This window comes from Cyphomyrmex costatus, unplaced genomic scaffold, assembly GCF_001594065.2.
Source record: "Cyphomyrmex costatus isolate MS0001 unplaced genomic scaffold, Ccosl1.0 scaffold497, whole genome shotgun sequence".
NCBI lineage: Eukaryota > Metazoa > Arthropoda > Insecta > Hymenoptera > Formicidae > Cyphomyrmex > Cyphomyrmex costatus.
Genome location: NW_017279244.1, coordinates 162,076 through 190,033, shown reverse-complemented (window position 1 = coordinate 190,033; position 27,958 = coordinate 162,076). Strand labels below are relative to the sequence as shown.

The 27,958-nt window shown below is 32.1% G+C and overlaps 1 protein-coding gene across 1 annotated transcript in view; it reads left to right on the top strand.

The window, feature by feature from the left end:
* The window catches only part of LOC108778210 (lost and found), a 115,542-nt gene extending 89,155 nt beyond the window's left edge, over positions 1-26,387 (top strand). The window contains exons 4-6 of the mRNA XM_018545327.1: positions 590-778; positions 24,343-24,577; positions 26,348-26,387. Coding sequence (XP_018400829.1) covers positions 590-778; positions 24,343-24,577; positions 26,348-26,387 — 464 coding nt within the window. The remainder of the gene's footprint in view (positions 1-589; positions 779-24,342; positions 24,578-26,347) is intronic.
* The last annotated feature ends 1,571 nt before the right edge of the window (positions 26,388-27,958 follow it).

Sequence of the window (27,958 nt, the reverse complement as noted above, 5' to 3'; positions counted from 1 at the left end):
CAAAATTAACGTTGTCCATAAAGTTTTTTTATTACTGGCGTTATTTACGGATATCATGCCCTATAAAGGTAAAACATGAAATACATATTGTTATATCGATTTCCTGATTCCAATGAAAGTGCACGTGTGTCAGGTATCAGATACTTTGATGAACGCGCTTAATTATCAAGTGTTTGAACTTCAACAAGAAGTTTGCCCTATTGTCTTTTACTCTTTTCTTTATTGTCTTTACAGTATGATACGCTGTTATTTACAAAAAATTTCCTTTTTCAATAAAAATTTTAATGAAAATCAAAACTGTGTAAATATTTCGCTTTATAAAGTTAATTAAAATTATAGGATGATTATATTATGTCATGTAACTTTTATTATGAAATTCTCTCACTCGTTTAAATATTTTTTCCGCATTTTTTATATAATTTTATGGCTTTAATTTATAAATTAATTAATTTAGTAAACTTTACGGAATTATTGACCCGCGTTTTTCCCCTTTTATCTATTTTTATTATATTTCGATCGATTTAAAACGCGTCTCTAGTTTTAAAGTTCAACTTTTCTAATGAATTTCATTTTTCCATTGTAATTACAGATTCCGAGGCGTCGACGATCCTAGGCATGCAGACTACTTGGTTCGCCATCGCCCTTGTTTTTCTGATACTCAGCATGGGCGGCCTGGTAACGGCGGCGGTTCTCTGCTTTTGCAGGCAGCGTGTTCCTACCCCGAGGCACCCCCATAACGCGCACAATGCTCAGTCTCATCCCCCAGTCAGCTTCCCATGTGAGTCACAAAAAACCACCCTTACACGTACACGATCGATTCGCATCGTTGTCGCTGTCGCTGCAACCACTCTTAGTCGGTTGCAACCTTCCTACTGTTAGCCAGCTCGTTTTCTTTGTATGTGGTTTTACTTCGCGTACTATTACTTCAAAATACAGGGAGAGAACTTTTTTATTCTCGTGACTGGTTGTGTAATATCATTACTCTAACAGTATTCTATAGTGACACGATCTACGATTGCACAAGAATACGTAAAAGTAATTTTTGTAAGTTGAGTGATCAACGTTAATTACTTTTATTATAATTGCAAAGCCCTAAGTTTTTCTAGAATATTTTAATGCAAATATTATATAGTTGATACTAATTTTCAGGAAATATTGGGTTGAAGAAAAAGTTCTGCGTTTTTTATTAGCTTAAAATTATAGGTATACAATATTTTCGTTAAAACTAAACAACATTTAAATTTAAGGAAAGGTTTTAAAACTTGAATTCTCTATTTTCAAAAAGTTTTTATAATTTTTTAGTTCATATGAATTTGGTAATATTTACATATACATAGGAATTTTTATACATATAGAAAACTACAGGCTGAAAAGAAGGGAAATTTTTCTTCTCACTTTTTGTGGGTAAGTTGTGTACTAAAAAAAGAATTTGCAAAAATTTTCGACTACCTAACATAAAAGCTTAAAGTTTTTCCTAAAAATTTGTTTCTAAAAAATGTTCCTGCGATTTTTTGTTCCTGAGTTATTCGCGAGTTAAGTAAAGAAACATTTTTATTTTAATTGCTTATAACTCCGTTAAAAATCATTGTATCGCAATTAAAAAATCAGATTCTTAAAGCTGACACTTTGTTCTATCGAATGGTATATAATCGCTAATATTTTTAATATACAAATGTAAATATATGTACCTATAATACAATTTTAAGCTAATAAAATATTAGCAGAGGGAGAGAGAGAGAACTTTTCCTCCAATCCACTACAGTATAATCAATTGCATGAGATAGCTAATTTCGAAAATTAAAAAATGAGTTATTTTTAAATATACATAATATTCTTAAGAAAAAACAACTTCTTTTTATCAAAAATTATATTTAATTATTAAAATAATGAAAAGTTAAAACAACTGCAAAAAATAAAGTTTAAACATTTATAAATCATCATATGTTGTCAAATTATTGTATATTAATATTAAAATCACATTTTTCAATTTCTATTATATTCTTTTTCTTTACATCAAATATGTATTTATGGTAATTCTATTTCCATAACACGGACTATATTAATAGTTATAAAATTAATTAATTTTCCTCTGAATATATGTTAGTAAGCGCATTTGGCCGATTTGCTACAAAGTTGCGCCCTGCACGGGTCGAGCCAATGATTAAAGAACGCACGCGTTCGCGATTACGGGCATAAAATATTCATTTATTTATACTATCACACGTGCACATCAGAGCACCATTATGTCTCACCATCATTATATTACGTAGAAAAGAGGTCATAAACGTCAGTACGTTATTCCTGACTAGTTCGATATAAAATATTACATATCTGTCGGCATATTCTTCTAAATAAACGTTTTAAAACATCATTTTATCAGAAGTCGATATCGTTTTTCATAAATGAACAACTTATCAGTGGCATTTCATTGCATAGTAATCAAATGGAATAGTGTTATATTATATTTAGCACATAATCTAGTTCTAGGACGTTGTACTAATTCTTCGTTTCAATCAATAATTAATTGTTTAACTTCGAAGATTTTATCGTAAGGAGTATATTTTATTGTATAAATATGGCAGGGTTTTTGTATTTTTAGTAAATGCTTTCTACTTTGCAAATAAACTTTTAAAAATATTTCTTCTTGACAATTTATAAGTGGAAAGATTGATAAAAATAAAACAAAGAATTCTATTTTCGGTCAAAACGAATATTGATATTTCTGTTATCTGATTTATTCGTATCAATTTAATTCCTATTAATTATTTAAACACGTCTTATCGACAAATGAGACATTCTGTCATTAGTTATTGATTATTGCAATATATTTCTACTCTAAAGATCAAATTGATAAGACGCTCGTCCCAAACAGTTGGGAAAATTCCAAGTTCAAATTCTGGCTGGGTAAAAGTATTTTTCAATAATAAATAAATTTTTGAAAAATTTTAATTAACTATTATGCTTATTAAACTAAAAATCAATGTAATTTGTAATGTTAATTTCAATTTCAATTTATGATTACATTTCAAGTCAAATCGGCAACTTTATATTTATTAGAATTGTTTTTATTTATTTATTTAATTAGAACTGAATTTATTAGAATCGAACATTATTGTAAAATTATATATAAATATTATTAAGACCAAGATAGGCTTTGATTAAAAATAAGACTTTGTTCTTACTTGAAGTTATATTAATTTTATTTATATATATTAACATAAATACATAAAGTGACGAGGATCTAAAATTCTTGAGTATCGTAATTAATACATGGTATACGTTATCTATCAGCACGAGTGAGGATCAACAACGAATTATATATAATAATGAAGGATTGTTCCGGATTCAGAATTATGATAATAATTGCAATTTACGAAATGTTCCATTATCATGAACCGTCATTTTGCATTGTGTGCCGATATTCGATTATGCTGATCTGATTCGAACACCCCGTATGTAGTGTTTACTTTTCATTTGATTGCGTAGCGGTTTACCTCGTACTTCTGTGCGTCATCTCGTTCCATGACAACGATTCTAATTAATTAATTTAATTAGATTTGACAGATGCATTTGAATCTGCATCTGTCAATCAAATGAATTCGTGGTTGACCATTAAATTCATTTGCAGGCGGAAGGTTAAATAACCCTCGCGATTATTCAAAATGTTTCGCGGCTTCATTATTTATGTAACTTAATTATATTAAATTCTTGTTGCATATCAAATAATAGTTTCATGAGATAAATTTCTTTATTGTTGGTTAGTCTTCACTTATTATTATAAATTATTAAAAATAAATTTGGTATAGATGTGAAAAAAGTTTTTTAAAATATATGCGGTTTCTCTTTGAAAATCTTTTACACATATTTTTGCTATAATCTTCAAATTTTTCTTTCCCGCGAAAGTTTATTACGGAATTAGTACTAAACAGTAACGATAACTTCCTCACAAGATTGTGCAAATACAGAGAACAATAATCCTTACGCTATATAAAGTATAATCAGATTTGCGTTCTCCATTTATGCGTATGTAATTTCTATATTTAAATAACATGTTTTCGCAATATAAATTAATTGTACAACGAATCGCATCATTAGTATCGACATCTTGTCTTTCTAGCCACGCTTTTGATGTCTCATTGTTGTTTATTTTCTACACATAAGACTCTTTCAGTGTAAAGCCTGTTTCTTCTTCAGACAAAAGCAGCGTCTTGGTCTTTAAGAGTATATAAATAAACATGTAATGGGGACAAACATCTCATGACGCGAATTCATGACATCGCTGCGCGATCCTGCGACCTTTCGATACAGAACAAAGCTGGCCTAAATATCTGCGGTCAGCGCTGAATTAATCAGGAACCATCGACGCGATTGAATCCTACTCGCTACTATAATTAAGCAGCGAGATGATCGATAAACCATTGCGATATTCCACCGCTTACAACGTCCGTTATTTATTTACGCGTAACTGCTATTGCATATCGGCGGCTGCGACGGCGCAACGAAATTAGAGAATGGAGGCAGATGAAAAAAAAAAGAGAAAAACCTGAACAAAACGAGCATTGGTGTTTTCATTAAGCGATCGAACGCCATACCGCCGTTCGGTCCACTCGCGCTCGTTTTATAATATCGTTTGGCTTTCTGCGATTTCAATCGGCTAGCATTTCCAGCGCGCAGTATCGTGATGTTTGCCGCAATTCCATTCGGTATATCGCTGTTGTTTTTTGGCCCCACGGTAATCGATAGCAAATAGCGCGTGCCTCGCGGCTTGTTCGTCCCGTTTGTTTATTGCTTGGGGGGGGGGGGGGGGGGGGGGGGGGGGAGAGAGAGAGAGAGAGAAAGCAGAGAGGAGAGAATGAGAACGAGAGTGGAACTCGCACTCGCGTGTTTAAATTAGTTTAATATACGAGTCGAGAGTCTATACATCTCTGCCTCTCTGGCTGCGTCGCGTTGGAAATTCGATTATCCGAAACAAACGGTAGACGAGCACGACGGATAATTAATTCCTGGAGAAATGCGCGTTTTCGGCTGATTAATGGAACAACGCGTCTGTCTCCGCGAGCGTAGTTTTGCACACAGATAGTATGAACCAGCACCTTAAGTGATATACTTTCGGCGAATTATTGACGCAGACTATCGACGATGGTGCTACATTAACGCGTGTTGAGTAGAATTCATATCAAAAGCGAATGAACAACTTGTTCCATTGAGGTCAGATTTTTTATTATGTATAGTATACATAGTTAACTTGTGACTAAGTTTAACCTAATATTTCATTCAATGAGCTTCATCCATGACATCACCACACATAAAGCACACATTGGGTAAAACATCAGATTAAACCTAACAAATTAATTAGATAATGAAAAAAATCGTGCTTAAGTGACGGCGTTATTCACATTGAAGAAAATTCACTCATTGTTCGCGTCTAATTGTTTGATTTAAATTTGGTTTTGTATAAATAATTAATCTGTTTTTTTTACGGTACGTGCTTAATAATCGAAATTAAATCACGACACTTGAGAAAAGCAATTTTTTTAAATAATCTTAATACTCTTTCTATGAAGCGCAATAAAGCGTTTTTATTTGTTAAATTAAGTCTTCATAAATAGCAAGTATCATGTGTATTTTAAAATTTGATTTAAAATCATTCGAATTTATATTTATATAAGACAATTTTAAATTTGGATAAATATTATATCTCTCTCTATATCTTAATAAGATTTGTTTGATCAATCAACACAATATTTTTGCCTGCTTTTTCGCGAATGGATAATTATAGTTGATATCAAAAAATAAAATAAAATATTTTTTTTTCCTGATAATTTTTATATCAAAAATGAGAAAAATAGAAATGTTTCACGTAATACCTATAATTAAAAAATGTTTTCAGAGTTTCAGATTTTCTTAAGAATATTGTAACAAAGAGTTCTATTGAAAAGTGTGTGACTCCAGTTCTGATTTATATGAAAACAATAATTTTATAAGAGATACTATATATAATTAATTATATATATAATTAGTATACATCTATTAATTATATACATATATATATATATAGACTATATTAATTAATTTATATAAGATTACATATAAAACTATAGATAATTTTTATAAGGAAAACACATTAATTCGGCATCTAATATTTTCGAATCATTTTACATATTTAATTGCCAGAACTCCTTCTCGAATAGTATAAAAATTCTGAAATTTTTGGAAAACAGGCCAAATTCTATCAATTATATCAAAATTCTAAAAATAGAATGCTACCGCAGAGATGAAAGCGAAACTGAGCGAAGAGAAGACTGCTTGCTACGTCGTCACCCCGATTTAATGGAGCGCGTCGGCCTGATAACACGACCGTCGCTTGCGTATTCTAAGATTTATTAGCGACGCGCGCAACAGAGATTTTTTGTAATAGCATATTTCGAATATGGTAAGCGCTAACGTAGCAACACAAATCGCGAGTACGGTGCACGACAAGTCTAATGAAAAAGCTGCAAGTTCATAGTTATGTTTGCCGCATTAAAAGAGTACTACAAACGTCCTCTAATTTCTGTTTTTTCCTCTCTTTCTCTCTCTCTCTCTCTCTTCCTCACTTTCAGCTATACGTTTGAATTATTCGCGACACAGAAATTAAGACATCTTTTAATCTTCGATCGAGCTCTCTTTTTCCACGCTGCATTTTCCAATTCCTTTGAAGTATATCATCAATCGGAATTTTCTCTCATATCTCAGTTAATAATACGCTTTTCATTGAAATTAACATTATAAAAAATATATAAAATAGAGAAGAAAAATTAATGACTTTTAATGTTTTCGATATTATCAAGATAATATAAATAAAATTTTTACTGTTCATTTCATATAGTGTTCCAGATATAAATATAATAATTATGTACTAATTACTTCCTAATTAAATATGAAGTCCGTTACAAAAGATGCGATGAAAGATGTCCTTTTTACAATAAATTTTTACGAGATATTTCTGATAAATACTCTCGCTCTGCGAGATACGCATTTTGCGGTTGCGTCAGTCAGTACGGCATCATGCGCGTTGCACCTGTACCGCCCATGCAGATATTTGTACATCGATGCAGCAATTTCGTCTCACCTACTGCAGTTTTGTCGAATTTCGTTCGATATTTACTCGAGCCACTCCCAATCACGCTTCCGTCGAATCCAGAATAAAAATGGATTAATTTTGTAATAGCTATTATAAATGAAAATTAATTTTAAATATAGACGTGAATTCAATTCGAAATCAAAATTCGCGATGTAAGTATCACGATCCGATTAAAACCCGCGACATCCCTGTTGACGCATCTTGTGCATATCGAATAGCGTAGATATTCAGAATATATAATACAATTTTACATTGCAATCAATCCAGATATAACACGAACTGCAGATACATCTGAGACCGACACATTTGAGTTTACACATGAAAATAACAATAAATAGAAACAATACAGTGTGAGTTTTGCATCACAATTTGGAATAAATTTTCCAAAATAAATATACCATAAATACTAGTAAATGTACTAAAATTCGCGAAATATTTTTTGCAACATCTCTGCACCTTTTATGGAGAAAATTGTACACGTTTAAATAAAATTTATGAATAAACGAGAAATACTCAACGTTTAAATTTCACTTGATATTTCGCAAATTTTTCACTATAAATCATTGTTTGTGCTCTGAGTAATTTTTACAAAAACAAATATATCAATAAAAAGGTTATTTCGTATTTGTATCAAGGAAACAGTGTTGAGCTATTGTCAAGAAGTTTAAAATAACTTGCGCTGTCGTAAAATAATAAGAAATATATTATATTCTGGAAATTGAGGAAAGAGTATAATAGCAATAGGAAAGAATATATCTATTTACAGATGTACCAATACGAGTACATCGCGCGTGTCTGTCTCTTACAAAATAAATGTCGATATCTCATACCTTAACTAAAAGTTTTGCATGTGCACTCTTGTTACGATATTCTACTATCTCGGGAATACAGAGGAGAATATAGAATAAATGGAAGCAAAAGATACATCATTGGGGCTTTGGCTTTGGTCCAAAAAAAAAAAGACTCGACAACTCCGTCGATGTTCCGACCGACTGGGAAAATAGAAAAATACGCTTCCTCGTTCTCTGTTCTGCGACTCGTTTATGTACGGTTTAATAATAAATAGCTGTAACAGAGTTCGCGTAAAACGGAGAACGAAATGCAACGCGATTACGCGACAATTAATAAATGATACTTAAAATTCGGAACGATAAAACGCGAAGAGAAAGATGAGCAATCGCAAAATATCATGAAGAATCATTAAGTTTTTAACTGCAGATTATTAATGAAATAACGTCGAAATATAATGATTCGTATGTGCAAAATGATATTTATATTCGCTCACAAGCTATAGTGAAATTAATTCATTCAGTGATGAATTAATGCACTCATGCAATTAATACAGCTATGTGCAATACGATAACATCTATTTCGAGTATGTGTACTTTGGAACGGACCAAATTCGATCGCTAATATATGTATAAGCCATATAAACTAATTTAGGTATTTCCGCTTATGCTATTGATTTTATCGTTCGTCCATGTAACACGGATTCCACTTTTAAAATGGAGATTACAGTATGATTGCCTGATAGGCTGTGCGCACCACAAATTGAGGTAGCCTGTACTCGATATCGATTTTCTTTGAAAATTCAGTATGTAACACGATTAACGGAGGATCTACGGTAATTGCAATTTTAACCGTAATTAAGCAATGCAGGATGAAAATTAAAACGATGAGCCAGTATGCGAAAATAAATATTGCTGACAAAATTAAAATTCTTATTTCAATCAAATTGCAATGTTTTATTAAATTTTTACATTACATTAATATTATTTATTGATATTTTATAATCGTACAATGTGATTTTAAATATTAATTGCTTTCATTTCAGTTTTAACTTAATAATCTATAATTATAAATTATTTCGAAATATAAAAATTTATTATTCATTTATTCGTACCTTATTTTTTTGCAATAATATTGTACGATTAAATATTTACTAATGAATTACATTGATATAATTGCTTCTATATATGTATAATACAAGTGTAAACTCAAATATAGAATATCTCTTATCATCAGGACATTCATATTTTCGAGACACGTTGAAATGTATATTTCCGTCCGTATACAGATGCACTTTCCAGTATGAAATGAGACTACCAATCTGCATTTGGAGAATTTTTACGAGTGGTTGGGCATAGGAGGATTATGTGGGTGAAATACAAATGAGAGCACTCATCCTCTTCTTTCTCCTTTCCTCTTTTAATTTGTAACTTATGTAAACAAGTTTGTTCTGGATTTTGACTAAACTTAAAAAGATTGTCGAAAAGTAGAATTTTTTTTATTTAAGTAAAATATCTAAAATTACACGCGAGATGAACTTATCTCTTCCGTTTTAAAAAACTTTCATTCCAATTTTAGTCGATATTTGATCTACATGTATTTATCATTTGTCTTTCGTGAATCGAATTTTTTATCTTAATTTTTAAAATAATATGTAAGTGTTTTAATAATAATAATAATTATTTGCACATATTTGCTTCAAGAAACTGTCAGAATTTACAAGAACTTAAGGGATAAAACAACTCCTCAAAATTAATAAAGATAAAGGTATTTTCAAAATATTATAGATTTTTGAAAAATTTAAATACACAGTTAATATACATATATAGTATGTCAAAATTCATAAAAGTTTTGTCTCTAAAATATTTTTTTATATATCTTATCACTTCGCTAGTAGGAATCAAATATAAGCGTTGTTTATATTTGATTCCTATACCTAATGCTTGAATTCTAAGCAGAATCGTAAGGTTCATAACATTCTCGTACGACTTGTAAGAATTTTAAGTGTTTATACCTTTATATAGTTTTACAGACTATACTTCTTACTAGTCATAAAATTTGCAAAAAATCGTAGATATTCATGAATAATCGTATGTCTTACGATAAAATTAAGATTTACATAAAAAATTTACATAAAATTAAGAGGCATAAGTTTTATGAGACAAGTTACGAATCTTACGATTTTGCTTAGAATTGGCCCATAAAAAGAGTTATTTCAATCCTTAAATTTAAAATTAGGCCGATGTAAAAAATAGATATAAAAACATGTCTTTTTGTGTTTAACAATATGTTTCAAGAAGAATCGAGTCAGTTTCAGATAGTTATGACAGGTTTCTTGTTAGAATAATATTGATAATATAGACATTATCAATAATAAATACGCATAATTGGGGGACAGCTTTTAGTCAATAATAACGAACGTAACGACAACGAATGTAAAAGTGTTTTTGATCACGATTAACATTCACGGGTCACTTCGCCGGTCGCGAAAGTTTATTGATATGTTTGTAGGCTGCATGCCAACTCGAACGAAATTTCACCTTCTCGCGCGTTTTATCGAAACGGAAGTAACGAACGAACACTTTCACGAGCTCTTCCAAAACGCGCGGATCCTATACGGAGAACTCGTGTTGAAACGATCGATGATACTTATTTCGAGTTTCGATGATATTCGGTAGTACAATCGCGAGTAATTATTGCAAACGAGACTCGAGCTGTAACAGGAAGTTAGCGCATTATTCAAAGCAGCTTTCAATGTCATTGGTGCTAGTCACGCGATGCAGGGCACATGTTATCGTGTCCGTACTGTAAATCAAAGATATCAACTTCTAATTGCTTGAACCGTCCAGCAGTGATGAAAAGCTTCAAACTTTTTTCATCCCTAAAATATTATCACAAAAATAAAATATATTACTTTCAATCAGAGTATAAAAGTTCTATAACGTTAAAATATTTTTTTCTTTCAAATCACTTTCCAAAGTTGAATTAGTTTTACTTCAAAGTCATCGTTTATAAATTAAAGTCTAGAAATGTTGATTATAAAATAAAGAAATAAAAGAAAGTTTTATATGTATATATATGCAATTAAAAATACAGTAAATTTCATTACTCAACCGTTAAAATTACGTCGTTTTTATTACGGTTTTAATTATTTTCCTACTAATTATATATACAAATTAAAATTTTATATATTCACTACGGTAAGAAAATTTCGCTGCCATATTAACACGCACAATTTCAGCAAGCGGCGGTTAAGGAACACGCGTACCTCGGAAATACCCTCTTTGTCGTACAAGTGGCGAGTATTGCAATTCACATATCGTTGCATTATCTCTTGTATTCTAATCTGCCAATCATGTGTACCTAAGTCTTTATCGATACATCACCGCATTGCCATAGTTATTTCTCGAATCGTTTGTTTGTCAGTCGTACTATCATTCCATTGATATCAGTGATACCACCGTTAGAATTTTATCATTCTGTTGTCGCAAACGAACAGTATCAATGATGTGATGCGTTTAATCGACCAGTCTATACCGTGAAGTGTATCGCGACTGTTGAATGCTTGTGTAACGTACAAGTGCACAGCGAAACATTGTGCAATGTGCTCTAGTTCGTCATCGGTTCGACCTACGCGGAGTTGCATTGTTTTGCGTGCAAAATGGTGAGTGGTGAAAAGAATATCGTGATTTTTGTGAGAAAATAATAATTCACACTTTCATAGATTGATTATTGTATTAGTCGCGATCAATTTTTTCTTATATCACATATAAAATATTACATAAATATAAAAATTTCCTTTTTCTATAAACAATTGTTGCCAATATCATTTGATATTGTCAAAAACATGCTATATCTTAATGCGTGTAGTTGTTTCATCATTTGTATAGAGAAAAAGGTAATGTAAACTCCACTTAAAATTTTTATTATTATATAATTAACATCATTTTTTTCTAGTAGATGCTCTTATAGATAAGTATCAATGTGAAACAATTGCTGCCATGACTGGAGCGACTTTTTTATTGACGACTGATGTTTATTTATGATATATCAAAGAAGCTACATCAAGATTTATTCACATGATTTTCACTATGAAGTTTGACATGGTTTAAAGTTTTAAGTAAAAAAAAGTTTATATCCTAAATTAATTTTTACTGTGTTATTTTTATATTTATATAAGTAGGTAAGAAAACTTGATTAATTTATTTTCGCTGGAATATAATTAAATGTTATATAAATAAATAATAATAAATCTCTGTAAGTATAAAACAAAATAGAACAATTGAAGATCTAAGAGCCAGTTATATAATAAAGAACGTTAAATTTAAAATATAAAAATAAAAATAGTTACTAACGCTTCGACACCGATCGGGTCATTCTCAATGTTATATAGTAAATATCTTATTATAAAATAATTGGAAATCTACAAAATATTGCTTTATAGTGGCATTCTCGCTTTCTTCCCCTTATCATAATGTTGCAAGTCAATCAATTAAAATAGTAAAATTGGTCATTGAAAAATTCATAGCGTAGTAATAATCTAAAAAGCAACCGTTAAACAAAGAAAAATTAATGTTATTACGCACGAACTAAAGTTATATATATAAAAAAAATTTTGTTTTAATGTACCTTATAAAAATTATAATTAAATGTAAACTTTGTTAAAGTTTTTGTACAGGGCTCCTTCAAAAGCGGGTAATATGCTTGCTTTAGGTTTTTCACAAAAAACATTGTAAAGCGTTGTTTTTCGTTAAAAATCTTTTACCTTTGTAGTTATCATTTTAAAACGATTTTAAAAAGTTCTTATTTGCCAAATAGAAAAAAGTGACAAATCATGAGGACAGGATCAACGTATAAATAATGTGGATAATGTAGATAAAAAACAAATTAGCAGTGAAAAAAGATAATAACAGGAGAGTATTGTTAGCCATGTTTATGAAAAAAAAACTTCTGAATCTCTCTAATAATATCTCAATACATTCAGAATTTTTTATGAATTCAAGCTATTTCGACTTTATGAATAATTCAAATAAATCTGAAAAAAAAAACAATATTTTTTTAGAAATATAGAAGGGGAGCCATTTACTATCACATTTACATCATAATATATATCTTTTCATTTAAATAATTTTGTTTGTTTACTTTACTTAATCAGATGTGTCTTATATAAAACTTAGATTACTTAAATATAATTAAAAACTAAAAAATTACACGAAAATTGGGGACTCACATTACCTTTTACTCTACTATATTGTTGAAACCAAAAAGATAATTGTAAACTATTCATAAACGACTTTTGAGTCAATAAAAGCTAGAATTTTTCTTATAAAAATAAAAATTTAAATCCTTTTCCTTGTAACTTTTATCGAAACGATTTAAGTTTTTCATTGTCTTATTTTTTGAAGAGAGAGAATTACAGAATATCTTTATTGAAGATAAGATATATTATAAAAGATAAGATATATATATATTATAATTTTTCAGAAAGATTTTAACGTTTGAACCACATCGCTGAAAATAACAACATTTACTTTTCGTGACTCACCTCGAGCGCGCCTATCGATTCACGACTGGCCGAACATTCTTGTTAAAACGTCACCACGTGTGGCGGTGCTCTTTAGGGATTCCAAGCTCGTCGAAGCTCGTCCAGTACGTGCCGCTCTTTTATCACGAAGTTTCGCCCGTATCGATCGACTCGTCGTTGCAGCAACCAGTTCCCGCCAGACAGTCGCTTGGAATCATTCGCAGACGTAACTTCGCACGATATCACGGTCAAGGTGGAGCTTCCGACGGATCTAAGATGACAACCACCAACCAGGCTGGTTGTCCACCAACCTGGAGGATTTTCATGATTCTTCTATTAGTCTGCGAGTTCGCTGCGGCCGCGAACACACAAACCTTCGTCGTAAGCAACACTGTAGACGATCAGACCGGCAGAGATTTCTTCGTGGGACCCTGCCTAGTAAATACTAATCAGACTTGTCCCGATGAAGAAGTGACGTTCTTTCTCTTCACCGAACACAATCCGGAAGAGGGACAACAATTGTTTGTGAATGACACCGGCTCAAATCTTGCCGATACTAATTTCGTAGCGGCGTTGCCCACGAAAATCGTCGTGCATGGTTATAATTCGGACATGCAGCTAAGTTACTTGGTGGATGTTAAGAACGAGTATTTAAAGAGGAGCAGTTACAATCTCATAGCAATCGATTGGCACCGTTTGGCGACAGCACCCTGTTATCCCGTGGCCGTCCACAACGTGCCTCACGTGGGCGACTGTTTGGCACAGCTGGTCGACCGTTTGAGAGACTACGGTGCCAAGGACATCCACGTGATCGGCTTCAGTCTGGGTGCCCATGTTCCGGCTTTCGCGGCCAACGTACTACGACCGTACAAACTTACGAGAATCACCGGTCTCGATCCGGCCATGCCGCTTTTTATTACCGTCAATAAGGACGAGAAGCTCGACGCGAGCGACGCTGAATTCGTCGACGTGTTACACACGAATGCTTTCATTCAGGGCAAAATCGAACCGAGCGGTCATATCGACTTTTACATGAATGGTGGAGTCAATCAACCTGGTTGTTGGGAACATGGAAATCCCTTCGGATGCAACCACCATAGAGCGGCGGAGTACTTTGCCGAATCGATCAACTCAAAAGTCGGTTTCTGGGGCTGGTCCTGTCCTGGTTTTGTAGCTTACCTTCTGGGTCTTTGCCCGCCCAGATTTCCCGCGGTGCTGATGGGTGAGGATGTCAATAGGAAGTGTCAGGGTTTTCATCTGGTGAAGACGAAGGCGCATAGCCCGTACGCGGAAGGAATGTTCACGGTGGAGGATCTTTACCAGCAGAATCTTTAATGATCGCGACAGTAGTAACTCACTTGAAAATCTTCTTCTCAATGTAGAGAAAGACTATATTACAAAGACAGAGTATATAATTTGATGAAACGTGAGAAAAAAAAGGGATATCTTACTGCGAAAACATAAAAGATTCTTTCTGTTAAGTCCCCCTTGCGTGTCGGGAAGTTTGAAACATCTTGACGGTGCCAAGTATTTTATCGGGGAATTATTGTAAGTCATTCAATCGTAGTAAACCTTAAATATTGTAAAACTTTAAAAAAGTACTATGTAATTTGTACGTAAGTAGCTTTTTCTTAAAGATAGCGTGATGAAATTTATTACAAATAAGCTTTGTAAGATCCTATTTAGAAATTTATTTAGTTGCGGAAACAAATAGAACTGTTTGTTGTTATATATTATATAGATTACAATAAATTATTATACATTATAAGTATAAATGCAAAATGTAAATAACAACAGAGTTATTTTGATTACATTTCAAAGGGACTGATATAAAAAATACAGGTGTTGCTACTATATTATACATATATATTATAAAACATTATTATAAGAACTTTTACACAGATTTATTTATGACCACCTCGAGTAATGACTTACAAATGTTATTTGTAAATGTGTATAACATTGAAGTGAATACAACAATTCACTTCACAATCAACAAATTCATAATTTACATTTAATATACATATAATACAAATTATATGTATACAAATAACATTTGCAAGTTAACATTCGAGGTAATCAGAAACAAATTTGTATAGAAATTTTTATAAAATATTGTCCTGTATAATATATGTACAATCACACACGGAAAGAACAATTTTGCTGAAGCATTTAATAAAAATTTAGCAAGATCTATTATAAATTTATATATATACATATATAATAGATACACATATAGATCTGAAAATAATTTTATTTCAACCATCAAAATAATTTGTATATAGGATGCTCAAACTGATTGCAGAATGAACTTTTTTATAGTACTATTCATCATACTTAAGATTCCTACCTAATTATTTTAATAATTCAATAAATTTATTTTCAAATTCGTAGTTAGCTACATTTTTAGATACTTCAGCAAAATTATTCTTTCTGTATAGTAATATAGAAAAATTATGCGTATTCCAAGAAATACTATTACGAAAATTTTTGTTACAAACCAGTAGTGCCGTCTAATAACCATGTTTTAAAGTTTACAGAATATTATAAAAATAGAAGTATATAATTGCTAGTAAAATTATTTTGCGATTCAGTCCCTGTATTAGAAAAAAGAAAATTCAGTAATTAAAGAAAATAAAAAAAAACATGGATTAAATGATAGAATTTTATCAATTGGGTCGATTTTTTCAATTGACTAAAATGATTAGTGTTGAGCAGAATCTCGTGTTTCAACTACAAAAGCCGTTACGAGTTTGTGAATGTAATGCTACATAAGAAAGTCTAGTAATAATTAGCATGTCAAAGTCAGACAACCGCAATGTTGAGATCTGTTAATCGACATCTGGTAAAATCAGAGAAACTGGGAAAACACGATCGCGATGTACTCACACAGTTTCTTATCGATTCAACGTTCAAATGAAATTTTTAACCGTATCTGTCTATCTATCTGTCTGTCTTCTACTTGTCTATCTATCCAGTTATTCATTTGTTTCAATTGTTTCTCTTTTGACGCATCGCGAACATGATATTGGTTAAGCTTCAATATTGGTATAGTATTTGCATTTAAACTACATAGTGCTTAACTTTCCTAATCAATCTCGTCGTCTCTCGCTATTTATTATTTCATAAGCATTCTTTATACGTATAATAATGAACAACTTTTTGATAGGGCAAATATTTTTAGAGTTATTAGCTTGTAACACTTTACATAGGCAACTCTGCATGTGACATATTATATATTATACATACGTCATATAATGAATATACTATAGTATTGCAAATAATTTTCTTTGCGCACCATTTATCATTTTATCTTTTTATTTGTCTTCGTTATCGAGAAAATGTCCTGAAATGCTCGATATCAAGGAAATAGTAGCTCTTACTGAAAGTCCGGAAGCCTTATGAGCTAATCCTGTTAGGTTCTCAAGTCAAGAATTGACCTCAGAAGAATAAGACTTATTACCAGTATATGTCATGAAAAACGGTTTTCAAAAATATATCGTACAAATAGCCGATTATTCTCAAAACTCAGCTCTCGTAAAAATATTTTTGTTATATTAAAAATGTTGTATTTAATTTTGTGATAATAATATACATATAAATCATTATATTAGTTAGGTCAGCGTACGTGTTAATTATAATGTAAAATATATTTATTTCATTCCTATAATAATCCTGATGATGCTAAAATTAATATCGGTATCATTAATATTTTAACAAATATAAAATTAATGAAATTTCAGAAATTGCAAATTCATCTATTTTATTTAAATCTGAAAATATCCTAAAGAATTACTTTTAGATATTCTATCAGCAATTAATATCTAGTAAAATATATCAATGCCAAATATAAAACTTTAAGTATTCTGCGACTACAATATTTTATATTTTACTTAATTGCGACAAATGTTCTTTGTAAGCATAATATTTACTTAACCGTATATACTCGTTATATTTAAAAGTATAGGAACCAAATAAAATTTAGTTCAATTTTATGTTATTTTAATGTTTATTATCCTTTTTCGATCCTTTCTCTCTCTTGATCATTAATTTATTTCATTTTTAATTTCATTTAAAAATGGTTAATAATTATATATTTTATATATATTATTTGCGCACTTCATTCTCCATAGAGTATGAGATCATTTATTCACATTTTATATCATTGATTATATATCAAGCGAAATTATAAATATCATAATTTATATTCTATTTCGACGTAACAAGAAATGTTATCTTTTAATTTTCAACGATGCCAACACATTTTTTATCATTTCAGTAACAGATTGAATAATCTTAGACTGTATTCAACTTTTTGCAAAAATCTATTTTTATAACTATTCGTTTAGTTATGAAATATATTATATTATTGCAATTTCTGTATTTCTCTTTCTCTATTCACGTGACCATCTGTTAACCTCATTTTCATAGAGAGCCGCACATATAATGCGATCCAATCAACTTAATCCGCGGTATCAAAGCATTTGGAATCCAAACGGCCTGATTCGAATGTTAATGAATACGAGAAGCACGTTCCTGGGAGTTTCGCGCGATTGTAACCAAACAATTCGTTAGCAACTAACGAGATCCTCGTTACCAGCTACGTGACGGCAAGAATGATTGGAGTAAAAAGCGCGAGACGGTGAGTGATCTCTCTCTTCCGAGTAAGCTCAATTGTCATAGCTTAAAACCGAACGACAAATCCCGTCCAGTCCCAGCAACAGGTTGCACTCGACACTAATTTGTGAGATCGTCGTCCCGCGTCCGCCCAATTAAGAATCTTAAATCGACTTCGAACTAGTTTCTTTCGAATGCAAGATCGACGTGACTGTTAACAGGCAACAAATCGCTGTCATAAATCATCATTTAAAGACAAATTGTTATAGTATTATTGCTTTAAATAATTAAAACTTTTCAGAAATTTAAACTCTCCAGAAATAAAATAGCCAAGTTTTTCTGGAAGCAAATTATAAATGCAGCGCATTTATAAGTATCTTTTAATGTTACGCTACTACTGAATGTATAGTACTTTTGTCGTTCGCGAATTTCTATTCTTTTCGAATTGTATAAAGCATATCTTTTGGAAAAACGTCAAACGAGGAAATTGTCTATCTTGCCGCTATCTTTCCATTTGCAAACGGAAAAGTTGACTGATTATCATACTTTGCGAGCGGTTAGCGGCAGTCGTATTAAAAGTTGTTCGAATAGTTGAGCGAAGCATTTCCTCGAATATACAATTTAAACTTAAGCGGGGAAATGCACATCCTTACTGGCCGCAATTCCGCATTCTCGCCATTGCAACGGACCGTCGAGGGAAGAGTTGATGGAAAGGGCTGATTCGCACTAGTCTCTCACGTGAAGTGCGCAAGAATGCCAATCTCGGGAATAGAACGCGAGAAGTCTCCAAGAAAATAAAAGGATTGAGAAAATAGAAAGAAAATGAAGCGAAACTTGCTCCCGAAAATGCTCCGAATGCATACGTAATTTTTATAAAGAATGAATCATGCAACGAGCAGATAGATACGGGCAGATAGAGTAACTCTGTTATTACACGCGATGCGATAGGGATAAGAGGCAAAGACTAATTTGCCAAACTTAACTGAGACAGCTTCTTATCAAGTTACACAATTTTCTAATTAATAAAAAATGTATGTTTAAATAATAATATATCCATCAATCTGTGGAAAGTATAATTTTTTGAAAAAAATTTTCCAGAAGCTTTTTACGAGGTTAATAGCTTTACTGGTAACGAATTTTTATTTTTTTCTCGATCCACGTTTATATGGTGGTATATCACGATACTATACGTCCAGCGATACTCGACGTTGCACGCAAAATAAAAAAATGTAGGAGGAAAATCCTGTGTAGTCCACTTTCCATGATTTACCCCGGCGTATGCACACACAAACTCTCTCTCTCTCTCTCTCTCTCTCTCTCTCTCTCTCTCTCTTTCTCTCTCTCGGCTAGGTGATATATACGCATGCCCTCGCAGGCGCAGTATTCGAGATAATTTGAATTTGCCGAGTGGAATATAATTTAATAAAACTTTACCGCCGCGGAATTCGCATTAACTACGCATTACCTTAGCTCTCCTTTATCTCGGCGCTGCTTACTTTACCATAGGATTGTTTTAGTAAACAAGAGAGCAAATTTCTTTATTAAGATTCACGACCGTCACGATACTACCGTCTGACAGCATTTTCGGAACATGGAAATAATTTCTTCTTAGCATTATCGACTATGCTTGCATGTACGTGGTAGTCTCTATAAATAACTTCTGATTCACGAGATTAGCATAGAATGTTTCGAAATCGTGGGATAAATTCGTGCAAATTCAAAACGCCATTGATACGTGCTGTCCGCATTTAAAGTCATCGAAATTGTTTCATTTTACGTTTCTTTGTTAAAAATCAAGTAATGATTTTCCATTAACCAGAAAATATGTAAGATAATTGCGAAAACTATATTGAGAAAATTTATAATGCTGTTCAATCGCATGAAGTATTCAATTTTCCATATGAAATCCAACATGAAATTCGGTTCTCTATTAATTCCAATGCAATGGAATTGGATATACGTCGATAACACATTACAAAGGCGTGATTCAATATAATATCCATACAAAATCGCTCAAAATCGTTCTAACAATTTATATTGATTACGTCATATCTCAAGCATTTCAATAATAACTTTGTAAATCGTATAGAAATTGCCATATCAAATAAATATATTATATACCCTCTCTATATATTAAGTGTGTACCAAAACGACAATATCAAACTACACTATTAAATTCGTAATGGCAAATTATGGCCAATTTAAATTATTTTTAATTATTTCATAAGTCACTGCTCCTATTCAATATGTCGCTAATTTAATTAAACAATGGAGTTAAACAATTTATTCGAGAAAATTTATTAAATTTAATTCAAATTTAGCTTATTATTTACTAAGTACACACATTAATATGGACGATATTTATTTGGAAACTAACCATAGAAATAGATTGATTTTGTTATACACAACATAAATACATTTTGTTATATGAAAGTTAAAAATAACACAAAATGTTATTTTTAAGGGAACGGAGTTCTGAATGTATACTTCATTGGTATAATAATATAGGTACCGTTGCTCCTTTGTTATCTAATACACTATAATATTATTATAGTATATTAGTCAAGGCATATCTCTTCTACACGTAATTATATACATATTTATATGTACAAATATGTACTAAAAATGTGTCACAGTTATAGAGTTAACATAACTGTTACTATTTCTTTCCTATTCCTATTGTGAAAATTATTTTCACATACGAAGTTTATGAGTGTTATCGCTATTACGCGATCTCAATTGTCAAGAAATCAATACTCCGAAATAAACGCAATATTTTTCGACGATTTTGAGATACGATCCGTTGCTTGCTGTTATTACTAGATGTCATCAGTTTTGTTGGCGATTTTGCTAAAAGCCTTTTATGACGCATATGGAGATTGCAAGGAGATCAGATCCCGGAAAGCGTGATCATCCAGCGACTACAGCCTCATGCATATTCCAAACTGCACTCGTCCGTCAGCTTGGAGAGCCCACTTTTAGCACTGTTGTATTCCGACTGCCACATAACTTGCATCACGTGATTGCCTCTGTGTATATACGGTGATGGTTGCTATGGGATAGTTACTTTAGAGAATAGAATGTTTCCCGGAAAACTAAAATTACGTTCATTAAACTTTAATAATGTAACATTGCTACTCTGTGAATATAGCTTGGTAATGTAACTGCCATAATTGTTGCCACATTCAAAATGCTTATTGTTAAAATTATGTCGTGTAGAAACTGTTTCTCTCTTTTGTTGCAACTCTTGAAGAAACAAATTGCATTATTTATTCGACGTATCGCATCGATAGGTGAACAAGTGTTCAACCAATTCTAATTTAATCAAGTACACTAATCATGAAAATCATTAAAATTTCTAAACATACAGCTTTTCTAATATTTCATTAATTTGTTTAATTTAATGTACATACATTGTACTAATCCTCTGAGATATAATATATATCATTCATTTTAGAGCATCATAAATATCTGTTTAAGAAAACGATATCGTAGAATAATGTTTGAACAACAAGAACATAAATCTGCTGACGATAAAAATCTTTTTCTGCTTCTCTCGGAACCATTTTCGTGGCCCTTCTACAGTTTCGGCGTCGATCGTAAATTTTTGACCGGATGGCATTCTTTAAGGCTACGTCGGCCCTTTTTTTCGATGCCCTGAAAAATGTCGTTCGCGAGCAGCGAATTTGCGGAAAACGCCGACGTCGTTGAGGAGATCAAAAAATGGCTCTCTCCCTTTATGGGTGAGATGGGAATTTCACCGCGGAATGCGCACCATTCTCCTGTGAGAGACATTTTGAATTAAGAGAGATCACACGAAAATGCATACTCGCGCAGTTATTCCGCAGATAAAATATCAATTTTGATAGTGACTATAAATCGGCACTTTTTACGCGAAATAATTGAGACGGTATTGCTTTCAGTGCAATAATACGACTTACAGCTAAATCATTCTTCTTTGTTACTCTGTTTGCAATATTATAACGCGTAAAGTTACGTAAACGTAAAATGGCGAAAATAAAAAATGCATCCCCTTAAATACGGTGTACGGTGTAATAAATCCCCCTCTTTATATTGTGCCGTATTGATCGTCATTACAGTCGTTTAAAATTCAAGCTATGCAGCGAAAACGTATAATAGAGTAATATATCATAAGCGGTGCAACATTTTCACAAAAATATGAGAAACGCATGCTACGTTATATCCTTCTGCATAATGTAACATAATGCTATTACCGTATTTTGTCACACGAGTCGAAGTGTGTAATATCAAATTTGTAATGCAATAGAGAGCAGTTATATGCAATTGTTTTATTGTGATCGTTTTTTAACAAGATATATGTTAAGAGTCATTGATGCAAATCACTCCTACGAACAAGAAGCTGTTGTTGTTACATCAACAATATAAAATGGTGATTCTGAATAACTAAATGCGGGCGCGATTATATGTCGTAGAGAATAATAATACTCGGTTGAAATGTACTCGACGATTCTCTTTAAATTAACGATGTGATGCTTGCCGTTTACACGTATACGTAATACATATACGAAAGCACGAAAGTCGGAACTTTTATGAAGCTAATACGCAGTTGCTTCGAGTTTCTAAAGTCGTGCACCGGTTTATCCCTCACGTCCCGAGCATATATTTAACGCTGCAGCGCTTATTTGCACTGAAAAATCGCGTAAGCTAGTAAAAGCGTAGGAATGTCACAAAGCTGCACTTCCTTCGCCATTCGACGACGCCCGAAACATTTTCACATTTTTGAAAACGTTTCCCTTTGTGACATAAGCAATTCATTTATTGTAATATAGGTACATATTTCCAATACATCAGTTAATTCTATTAATTCCTTCTGGAGATCCGTGTATGTTTTTAATTCATAAAAGGGATTTCAAAATTCTCGAAAATAATTTGAAATATCAATACAATAAATAAAGAAATAATGGGCTTCTTATAATTCAATAAAAAAGAAAAATTTTTAATTTGAAATATATTTTATTGTTTATATATATTTAAGGAAATTTCTCAATAGCAATAAATATGATTTTAAACGAGAATATTTTAGAAAATCTTTATACATATATATACTATCACTACTTAAAAAGTTATATACGCAACGAATTATCAGAGTGAATTGTCGCCGCGAGTTGCAGTTGTGACAAATCTTGTGTGTGGCCAGAAGGACTTTACGCTATTCACGTCCCCGGCTTTCACTCCGGCATAATCACGCGAGATGTCAGAACCACGCCGTGATGTACGGGCGCTCGAAATCGCCCAAACTTTTGCATAGTTACCGTAAATACGTGCAACTTGGCCAGGGAGCCTATCAAAGATCGCCGGTCGCCTTATCCCCGTCACGTTCCGCGCGTAGATTTCATGCTCTCGCAACACTGCGTCTCACGCGGGCCGAAAAATCGCCAGGAACGTTAACCGCATTTCCTCGACCGAAACTCACGAAATCCGTTCGACCTGGATCCCGCCCATAAAGCAAACTGTGTCCCGTTCGTCGCGGAATAAATGACGGCTGAAAGAGCACGCAGAAAATTCGCCGCGTAAAATCGCATGCGGAAAAGCGCAATGCGTGTATCGCTGTCACGTCCGAGAAATAGATTGCATATATCAATGCATGCAAATTTCAAAACTTGTGCTTGAGAATTTTTAATCTCGTTCTCTAACTGTTACATGTTGCCTTCGTAGAAACGAATTAAAAATTCCTTTCTATGATATAAGAGGCAACAATATATTTGCGTGCTTGTTATTGCATTCAGAATAGCTCCTGTGTTGTAATATTATTTTCAATAAAGGTAATATTTCCTGATATTTAAGTATTTTCTGTGCATTTAAATGGAATTGAACAAAGACAATTTCAAATATGATGCAATTCTGAAGAAAATAAGATTTCAGTTCAATTTCGATGTTTGATAATCCACATCTCATTATGTAGGGTACTAAAGGTTGTCACCAAATACGAAAATCAAAGTTAAATCTCAAAAATTAGATTCAAATCTTACTTTGTTCAGAATTGTACTATGTTATACGAAATTTTGTATCATCTTGTCCTATCATATTCTTTACAAAAATGCTATTTATTATAAAAAAAAAAAAATCTACAGAAACAGAAAATAGATATAGTTAGGTACATTATTTTGCATTACAAAATATATATTTCTCCTTTAATTAATTCTACGAAAGATACTTAAAAAGTTAGCAAAATCGACGACTTTATCGTCAAGAGGGATGCCGGTGGTGTGGCGGGACTGATGTGTCTTACGGCATTTTAGTGCAACAGATGTACGGATCGAACGGAGCAAGCGTCGGTCTACCAATGGGCATGACCACGCTGAAGGGCACAACCGGTACTCTGGGGACCCTGGGGAATTACGGCTCGGGGATGGGAGTAACGGGGGCCACGACCCTGCCACGGCCGGGAAACTGGCTGCGCCCTGCGGGCCTCAGGCTCGGGCACAGCGCGGCCCGGGTCCGCCTCTACTGCCAGGCAAAGTGAGGAGCCATGGTTCCGACAGGTGAGGCATTTTGCACTTTTCCAGATATTCTGTATTGTGTTTTCAAACAGAAAATGCGTTGTTACATTTCCTCTTATCATTTTTTTTAACTGTAGTACTACTCGGACATTTGTGCGAAATAACTGCAGTATTCTCTTTCACAGTTCTCTCTCTCCATTGTAAAGAAAAGTATCACAAGTATCACGTTATCAAAAGGAAGGAAAAATGATAAATTATTAAAAATTTTTTAATCTTAAAAAAAATACAGTGTATCCTTGAAAAGACATTACAGTTGAATTTTTGTTAATGTTTAAAATACTTTCACTGAATAAAATGAAAATTCTTATGCGTTATATGTTAAAACAAACTTTTCCAAAAATATATATTGTTAAACATTTTTTTTTATTTGACTCTTACAATGTCCCTTTTACCTTTCGCTTATGTTTATATCAAGAGTGTCCTTTACCAACTTTTATATTATTATTTCTTTTTATTTTAGCAAAATATCCAACGAGGACTTGCAATCAAATTGCAACAAAATCATTATAATCGTATATGAACAGATTATTATAACATTTTTTTTATACAGTAGTGAAAAAGATCATTGTCAGAGTTTTATGTTAGATGCCAGTCAAAATGGCAAACGCTTTAAGAAACTCGATCAGGATCATAGACTGTTTTTATAACATTTAGATTAGAATCGAGAGAGATTGGAGGAGGTGCGTACTTTTTGTTGCAAGAACAATACATCAGCCAATCTAAAATGGGCCGATTCTCTTTCCATCGCATTATATACATCACCGTTATTGATCAGACCTTTGAAAGTCTGTTACTCTTTCGTCATAAATTCAAATTCGCGAAGAGAATGTGTGAGAGACGAAAAATCAATGTAAGATTTAAATCAATATAAGACTTATTTTTGAGGTTTTCGAATTATACGCTATTAATGAATTAATAAATAAATAATAACAAATTTAATATAATGTTTCGTATCATAAAAATATTTTTACAAATTTATACGTCGTAATAAAAAAATGTATTGTGTGTTAAAATAGATGTTTACAGATAATATTCTTCCATTTTACAATTATCGAGGAAAACATTTAAAGAAAATTATATTCAATTACTTTGAAGAATGTAACAAATTTTAAAAAAAAAAAAGTGCTGGAAGTTTTGAGATATATACTTTCCGTATAAAAATAAATATTATATAGATAGAAGCAATTCAATAAAATCAAAATTTAATAATACAATTTTATAATTTAAATGAAAAATTTCTTATTTTATCTTAAATACTTTTTAAGGACATATCTATTTCTTATTGAAATAATTGTTTATTCATATTTAGCCAGATATTTTAAATCGCTGAGTTACTTTTCAATACAATATAGAATTATAGAAGAATCTATAGTTTCATTTTTTGTTTTGTTAAAAATACGTGTAATACATATTTACGACTAAAGCTAAGAATTCTCCTACCAAATATAAAACTAGTTAATAATTATTATGCGCTCATTTTTTGATAAAATGTATTAACACATCTAGAACCACTATCATTATAACTTTGTATTGCAATATGTTTTATTTAAATTGCAAAATCAATACTTCTCGATAAGAGCTAGTTTATATAAATAACTCGAGAAGATATATACGCATAAGACAAAGATATATATAAATATCACAGATAAAGATTAAATATAACAAAAAAGAGTTATTTAATCTCTTTATTCGTAATGCATATAATTTTTTACGTGCAATTTAATTGATACATATCTTCCATTTGTCTTTCAGTGACATCTCCTCCAGCCAGAAAGACGAGTGGTTTGTGTAGGTGAGTTAAAAATTGTAGTGCATCCGACAATCACGCCACTGTCATTCGTTCCGTTCTCTTTGAAATATAAGCGTAACTTGTGGAACTATGAAATTTTCAATTACAAAGAGTATGACCATTACCATTGTCACAATTACATGGTTTGCCTCGGGCTGGACGTTCTGTTATACTCATATACCAAAGACTCGTCGCTTTTCAAAGCGCAATTACGAGGCAATCAGGCCGCTGAATGTCAATGTTAAAAAAATGATATTCACAGACGCCTCGCCGTAACTTCGATATATCGACTGCTAATTATTCAACGTGATTACGTGATTACGCTTTTCACGGCTATTCCGAATAATTACGTATTATTATTATGGCACAATGATGGCTTTTGTGTATTATGAAAAGCTGAGCGTGGTACTTAATAGAGAAATATTATTGTATATAGATACGCGATACTTTGCAACAACTAAATTTTATTAAAACTTAAATGAAGCAAGTTTCATCATCGCGTAAATTATGATATAAAGGTTATAGAATTTCAGAGATTATTTAGAAAGTATGTGTCAGTGCATAAAATATTGTGTATATTATAATTACCTTTGGAAGCATAAAGTTACCGCGACTTGCTTCTGTATATTAATTAAATATATAAGTTTTAATGTACACGCACAAAATTATAAGTAACTTTTATAGAAGTTAAAATATTGAAAAGATAAAATAAGTCATATTTACAAAAGAAAATAATTATCTTTTATCCGCGTTTAATTTTTATCAATTTTTATATGAAAATCCAAAGTGCGAAATATATTCAAATATTACACGTTTGAACATTATTAGTTGCAATATTTTCTTTAAAAAGTGGACAATGTTACGAAATATACATTGTAGTCTGATATCACATGTGTATCTCTAAATTGGATTTTAAGTTTCTACGCGCGCTCACAGTATAAATATAATACAGTCCTGCTATAATACAATTTCAAGAGAACTAAATATGAGAAAAAAGCTTCATGCATCGCGATACAATACATTAAATTTTCATTTCACTGTTAATTACATTTAACCGTTTAATTCTCTGTCCCTTTGTAGTTCTAATTACACAAAAAAAAAAGCTCAGAATAAATTAAATCAAAATTAACTAGCGTTGATGTCGACAAAAGCGGCGATAAATCAAACAACGTGCATAATCGATTCGCTTTTGTGTCGACAGAGGCAGGCCTGGACCAGAGCCCGCAGGGTGAATCGGAGCGGTGGTGCCCTCACCGCCCCTGGGGGACGGGGCGACGCCAGACGTCGAATCGTCTTCTGCTGATATCGGTCGCGTGCTATCGGCGAACATCGAGCCACAAGTAACGCAGACGCAATTCCCAACTATCTTCTGACCTCCCTTAAGTATCATGGAGCCGCACCGGAAGTACGACCGGGTACGGTCAAGAGGAACGGAAAAATTGAATTTCGACACGAAGAACAATTGTGTAAATCCTTTTTATCTCGTTTTACGAAAGTCTATAATATGTTTTCCCAGAAGAAATTTCGTCGTAAAATAGACGCAGAGTATTCTTGAACGATGAAAGTTGGTTAGC